General features: G+C 49.2%; 1 protein-coding gene across 1 annotated transcript in view; it reads right to left on the reverse strand.

Annotated features, from left to right (window-relative positions):
• The window catches only part of dop1b (DOP1 leucine zipper like protein B), a gene marked incomplete at its 5' end in the record, with an annotated part of 42,687 nt that overhangs the window by 28,893 nt on the left and 6,480 nt on the right, over positions 1 to 7,314 (reverse strand). Inside the window, 5 exon segments of the mRNA XM_080537049.1 lie at positions 499 to 651; positions 2,049 to 2,320; positions 3,741 to 4,186; positions 5,117 to 5,757; positions 7,275 to 7,314. Coding sequence (XP_080393175.1) covers positions 499 to 651; positions 2,049 to 2,320; positions 3,741 to 4,186; positions 5,117 to 5,757; positions 7,275 to 7,314 — 1,552 coding nt within the window.

The raw sequence follows: 7,314 nt of genomic DNA on the forward strand, positions 1-7,314 counted from the left end.
GGAGGGATAGGAATCAATCTATTGAGGATTTTGTGATCTTAAATGCGTTGTGTCATCTCCATAGATCTTAGTGTGCAGCATACACGAATTGACAGGGAATAGATATCCAAACACGGGTCGTAATGAGTACGATAAGATTTATTTAGCCAATAGCAACTAGCTTCGTCAGCAGAGTACAACATTAGACAACCTCTTCTGGGATACAGACAGATTTAAATACCTTTCATGTTATCACAGATGTTACGCAGTAAGTTAAATCACCCTCTCTGGCGCCTACAACACCCAAGGTCTTAAGACAACACCCCTGAATCTGCCTATTTGTAGCGTCACTGCTAACAGTCAATATCATCCTGACCTTAGCAGTGACGTAGCCTGATACTCTGGTTACTAGAGAGAGAGAAGAGAGAATGTGTGTGTGTGTGTGTGTGTGTGTGTGTGTGTGTGAGTGACATGAGAATATATGTTTTAGAAAACCCCATTAGATCCAACAGTATGTACCTTGTCTCTGTGCAGCAGGGCCTGGCAGACGATGTCCTCACAGACGGCGGGGGACGGGGCCAGGCAGTGCAGGCGGTAGAAGAGCTCCACGCAGGAGATGTGCTGCTCCTGCCGCTCCGTGTCCAGCTGACCCCACAGCACCTGGGCCACCCGCTGGGGGCGCAAGAGGTCAAGGGTCAAGAAGGGAAGGAGGGCGACTCAAGGTATGTGAGGATATTAGGCAGCGGTGTCATGTCGTGACGTTAGAATTATAAGGTTCTATCTCCATTTTTGTCAAAATTGAGTTTTTTACATAATCTGATCCATTAGGTGTTTATTAATGCCTGTGTGGTGTTATTTTTAAAATGTTGACATTTTTGAGTTAGTAATTCATAAAATACAAAGGTTCCATCTCACAGAACATAATGGAATGTAAAAACTTTGACGCTCAATATCTCTGAACTGCCCTAAACGGAGATAGAACCTTATCATTCTAAACGGAGATAGAACCTTATCATTCTAAACAGAGATAGAACCTTATCATTCTGAACGGAGATAGAACCTTATCATTCTAAACGGAGATAGAACCTTATCATTCTAAACGGAGATAGAACCTTATCATTCTAAACAGAGATAGAACCTTATCATTCTAAACGGAGATAGAACCTTATCATTCTAAACGGAGATAGAACCTTATCATTCTAAACGGAGATAGAACCTTATCATTCTAAACGGAGATAGAACCTTATCATTCTAAACGGAGATAGAACCTTATCATTCTAAACGGAGATAGAACCTTATCATTCTCTTTTTTTTTTTTTTTTTTTTTTTTTTTTTTCAGATTTTATCCCTTTTTCACCCAATTTGGTAGCCAATTTAACCCAACTTAGCATCCAATTATCCCCTGCCTATTGCATAGGATCCGCCGCACGACCCCGTGGCCGGCAGTCCCAGAGGAGGGCGCCAGGCAGACTAGGCTGACTGGCTCCTCGAGCCCAGTACCGTTATTCCGGCACCCAGGGGGCGGTGTTGCGCGACGGATCCTGGTCCAGAAATACTCCTATACCCCCCTCGGAAGCGGCCGGCCAATATGCCGCTTCCCGTGTGCCTCGGCCATATCTGGATCTGGCGAGCCGGGATACGAACCCCGGCCCCGGTGGGCAGCATGCACTAGCGGCCAGTGCGTAGACCGCTACACCACCGCGGGGCTTCATTTTAAGCTCCTCCTGAGACATCTACTACCCCTCAGCACTGCGTCTCCTAAAGACACCCGCTTTTCCCCTCTACTGTGTCCCCTAAGACTTCTATTGCCCCCCTTGTACTGTTTCTCTGTTTCTCCAGTGTAAAAAAAAAAAAAAAAACTAGGTTTAGAAGAAGGTGATAGAAGAAGGTTTTTCCTTCTATCAATGGCCCCGGGCCTGAGCTGGATTACTCTTCCTGCTACGACTGGTGGATTGATGATTCACTTGCTTTAGTATTCAAATGTATCGATTGTAAGTCGCTATGGAATAAGGCGTCTGCTAAACGGCAAAAATGTAAATGTAACAAGGCCGCCCCGCCCTTTCCCTGACCTGGTAGAAGTCGGTTCCCTCCTCGATGGCGTGGAGCAGCGCCGGGGCGATGGGCGGGACGGTGACCATCTGAAGCCTCCCGCTCAGGGGGTTGGAGTCACACGCCTGGTAGCGGCGGTTCTTGTCCTGGATGACCAGCGCCAGCGACTGGGAGTGGTTGATCAGCTCCAGCAGGGAGGACAGCGCCGTGTGCTGGACGTGGTAGTCCCTGGACAAGCAGCACAGCGTCATCAAGGACCTCAGCCACACGGGCAGGCTGTCCACGTCACTGCCTGAGGGAGGGAGTGGACAGGGGGAGAGACAGAGAGAGAGGGAGAGAGGGGGAGAGAGAGAGGGAGAGAGAGAGAGAGACAGAGAGAATGAGAGAGAGAATGAGAGAGAGAATGAGAGAGAGGGGGAGAGAGGGGGAGAGAGAGAGAGGGAGAGAGAGAGAGAGGGAGAGAGAGAGAGAGAGAATGAGAGAGAGGGGGAGAGAGGGAGAATGAGAGAGAGAGAGAAGGGGGGAGAGGGGGAGAGAGAGAATGAGAGAGAGGGGGAGAGAGAGAAAGAGAGACTTGTTGAGTAAAAAATAACAACAACAAAAAACACACAAAGTGGTGACGTTAGAATTATAAAGGTTCTATCTCCATTTTTGTCAACATTTAGTTTTTTTACATAATCTGATCCATTAGGTGTTTATTAATGCCTGTGTGGTGTTATTTTTTAAATGTTGACATTTTTTAGTTAGTAATTCATAAAATACAAAGGTTCCATCTCACAGAACATAATGGAATGTAAAAACTTTGACGCTCAATATCTCTGAACTGCCCTAAACGGAGATAGAACCTTATCATTCTAAACGGAGATAGAACCTTATCATTCTAAACTCACGAAGTGATGGTTTTGGTCACTTTCTGTATAGAAACAGAAGTAACACCTCTCTTATATGTTGCTTGGTTTAGGGGTGTGTAGTGTTAAGACCCAACTCTGTGGACTATGGTTAACTATCATACTGTAATAGAGATGTGTAGCTTAAACTGTTAGACGTGTGTGTCACAGCAGTGGAAGCAGAAATCAACGCAAGGAATGGATTAAACACTGTCTGTTTGATACCGTTCCTAATTCCGTTCCGTGAGTTTACCATGAATCTACAATGAGCCTCCCATTTCTACCTCCCCCAGCCTCCCCCGATGTTCTACCTCCCCCAGCCTCCCCTGGTGTTCTACCTCCCCCAGCCTCCCCTGGTGTTCTACCTCCTCCAGCCTCCCCTGGTGTTCTACCTCCCCCAGCCTCCCCTGGTGTTCTACCTCCCCCAGCCTCCCCCGATGTTCTACCTCCCCCAGCCTCCCCTGGTGTTCTACCTCCCCCAGCCTCCCCTGGTGTTCTACCTCCTCCAGCCTCCCCTGGTGTTCTACCTCCCCCAGCCTCCCCTGGTGTTCTACCTCCTCCAGCCTCCCCTGGTGTTCTACCTCCTCCAGCCTCCCCTGGTGTTCTACCTCCCCCAGCCTCCCCTGGTGTTCTACCTCCTCCAGCCTCCCCTGGTGTTCTACCTCCCCCAGCCTCCCCTGGTGTTCTACCTCCTCCAGCCTCCCCCGATGTTCTACCTCCCCCAGCCTCCCCTGGTGTTCTACCTCCCCCAGCCTCCCCTGGTGTTCTACCTCCTCCAGCCTCCCCCCCTGGTGTGTGGAGGCGTGGCCAGCCAGCCTCACCTACCTGGATGGTTAAACATGTCGGCGTAGAGCGCCTTGCCCTCCTCCTCGCTGAGGTAAACAGGGAAGGTGGTACACTCCAGCAGCAGGTGGCAGACCGCCGTGAACGCCTGACGACACGCCTCCGAGATCTCTGCCCTGCTCCGCGGCATGTAGCCCTCGCCCCAGCCCAGGCCCCCCCTCCTCTTCTCCGGGGAGGGCTCGGAGGGAGGAGGAGGGGGGGGGTCGGGGTCAGATAGGGTGCGGGGTTTCAGCTTGTTAGGGGTGAAGAAGTCGGCCAGCTTGTCTTTGATCTGGGGCATGGTGATCTGAGCGCCGTCCCCCCGGACCCCGAGACCCCCGAACGAGGCCTTCCGACTGGGGGAGACGGCAGGGGGGGGTGTGGGGGGGGGCGGCGCTACCTGCTCCTCCTGGACCACCTGGACCTCCTCCACCTGAACCAGCAGGTACCTGATAGATAGGGGGGGGGAGAGAGAGAGAGAGAGAGAGAGAGAGAGAGAGAGGGGGGGGGAGAGAGAGGGGGAGAGAGGGAGAGAGAGGGAGAGACAGGGGGAGGGAGGGGGAGGGAGAGGGAGAGAGAGAGAGAGAGAGGGAGGGAGAGAGGGGGAGGGAGGGAGAGGGAGGGAGAGGGAGAGAGAGAGAGGGAGGAAGAGAGAGAGGGAGGGAGAGAGATGAAGAGTCCTCTATGAGCATCAGCATCCCCCAGTCAGAAACAGGACATATGGAGGTTTGCATTACCAGTTAGACAGAGGGGATGAATAAACACCTTAATTCAATGCAGTTAAAGTAAATATCCTTCATTGGAACCAACCTGTCCCAGAAACCTGTTCCCATGAGTGAGATACACACACACACACACATACACACACGCACACATACACACACACACTCACACGCACACACACACACAAAGAAACATTGTTCACGTTGAACACAATTGTTTGGAAGGACGGGTGAGAGAGAGAGAGAGAGAGAGAGAGAAGGGATGACATGCAGGATAATGTCCGCGGCCGGAATCGAACCGGGAACCCCTGCGGTTACGTGGTCGGCGCTTAGTGTGTTAAGCCACCAAGCCCCCGATGACTAGATGTTTAGATGTCTAGATGTTTAGATGTCTAGATGTCTAGATGTCTAGATGTTTAGATGTTTAGATGTCTAGATGTTTAGATGTTTAGATGTCTAGATGTTTAGATGTCTAGATGTCTAGATGTTTAGATGTTTAGATGTCTAGATGTTTAGATGTTTAGATGTCTAGATGTCTAGATGTTTAGGTGTCTAGATGTTTAGGTGTCTAGATGTCTAGATGTCTAGGTGTTTAGATGTTTAGGTGTTTAGATGTTTGGATGTTTGACGTGAGTGACGGACGTACGTACGTCTTACCTGGTGGTGATGAAGGCCAGGATGTCCAGCAGACACTGGGTCATGGTGTCAACGCTGCCCCCCTTCCTCCACACGCCCTCCCCCTCCCTGCACATCCCCGGCCCCCCCTCCTCCCCCTCCTCCCCCCCCGGCACGGTCCCGGTCTCTGGGAGGAGGTGCAGCTCAGAGGGAGAGGCGCTGACGCCCAATCCGCTGTCTTCAGATCTGAGCGGCGGGAAAACAACAACACCCTCCACGGGTTCCACCTCCTCCTGTCTCGCGTCGCCGTTCAGCTCCGGCTGCTCTGCGTGGGGTTCGGTGTCGTCGTCGTCGTCGTCGCCGTGGTGACCGTCGCCGTGGTGACCGTTGACCTGGCCGTTCTCCCGGTGACCCCTCTCCTCCACCTCCTCCTCCTCCTCATCCTTCTCTTCTTTGTCGTTGTCCTCTTGCGCTTGTTGTAGCTCCTCCTCCTGTGTGTGTGACTCCGCCTCCATGTCCATATAAGCCACGGGCATCTGGATCTTGCTGAGCACCTTGAAGCAGGCGCGCAGGCCCTGCGTGAGCTCTGATAGGTCCAGATTGGTCATGTGGGTGCGGAGCGCCCGCAGCATGCAGCCCAACATCTCAGGCAGGAACTGAGACTGGATGTCGGCGTGGAGCTCCTATTGGACGAAGACAAGGACCAATCAGAAAGGTCTCATTTGTGACAGTCTAAAAACACACCTTTTCACAACGGCTTACTTGGTTTGATCTCCTGTATTTTGTTTGTTGTTATATCTGATTTTGCTGTTTTTATCTAATTTTGCTTTGTTGATTTTAATGTTTTGATATGTGGTTTTAAACTGTCTTGTAAGGTGTCCTTGAGAGCCTTGAAAGGCGCACAGAAATAACATTTATTATTATTATTTGATTGATTGATTTGGGTGATTTGGGTAAAAAGTACCCAAGGCAGTACATCCCAGAGGATAGCAGGTAAAAGTGTATTCTTTCCAATGTGTTCCTCGTTGGTAGACAAGAACAACAAAGACAAGAACACAAAAACTAAGAAAAGAAAGAAATCACTGAGACTGCCAATGGCCCCGGGCCTGAGCTGGATTACTCTTCCTGCTACGACTGGTGGATTGATGATTCACTTGCTTAGTCAAATGTATTGATTGTAAGTCGCTTTGGAATAAGGCGTCTGCTAAATGGCAAAAATGTAAAAAATGTCAAATGTAAATGAGAACATACAAGAACAATACACCAAGAAACATACAAAGAACATTCAAGATACCATCTGAACGTATGGGAGTATGTATTTAGTTATTTGTGTGTGTGTGTGTGTGTGTGTGTGTGTGTGTGTGTGTGTGTGTGTGTGTGTGAGCGTGTGTCTCTGTGCTTTTGGATATGTGACACGGTCCCATTGCAGCCCCTGGTAAAAAGGGCCGCAATGTCGGCAATCCTCAAGTGCTTTTAGTTTTAGTTTTATTGTTTTCCGTTTTTTTTGCATATTAAGAGCCCACTCGATATAAAAACTACAGTTTTTTAGGATCACAAAATATTTATAATTTGTGAGTTGGATTCACTGTCTTGTCTGCCGTAGGCTACTGGTAAGTGATACATGGCTTGTAAACAAACTTTTGTTTAAAAGCAAGGATTGTGTGATCATCTAATGATGTGTAGTTATGTGTTTCTAGCATGTTGATGTTCTATCAGCATGTTGTGATGTGCTAACCACTGGTTAGATGTTCATAGCCATGTTCCTTTGTAGAGCTAACCAGCTAGCAGCAGCTGTTGTGCGTGTGTTTTGATTCAGAGCATGTTTCTCTGCTATTTAGTTTGAGGTGAACCAACATTCAAATAAGCAGATTATCTTCAGATGTATGACATCATCTTATCTTCAGATGTATGACATCATTTGAAAGCTTAACAATCTGCACTTTCATAATCTGAAAAAATGACCATGCCTATTTGAGGACTTTGTAACCAGATCCTGTCAAATATGTATGTGTGTGTGTGTGTGTGTGTGTGTGTGTGTGTGTGTGTGTGAGAGTGTGTGTGAGAGTGTGTGTGAGAGTGTGTGTGTGTGAGTGTGTGTGTGTGTGTGTGTGTGTGTGTGTGTGTGTGTGTGTGTGTGTGTGTGTGTGTGTGTGTGTGTGTGTGTGTGTGTGTGTGTGTGTGTGTGTGTGTGTGTGTGTACCAGGGGGATCACGTCCAGTAGGAATATGATGAGGGTGGAC

Source organism: Nansenia antarctica, assembly GCF_963989245.1.
Source record: "Nansenia antarctica genome assembly, chromosome: 7".
NCBI lineage: Eukaryota > Metazoa > Chordata > Actinopteri > Argentiniformes > Microstomatidae > Nansenia > Nansenia antarctica.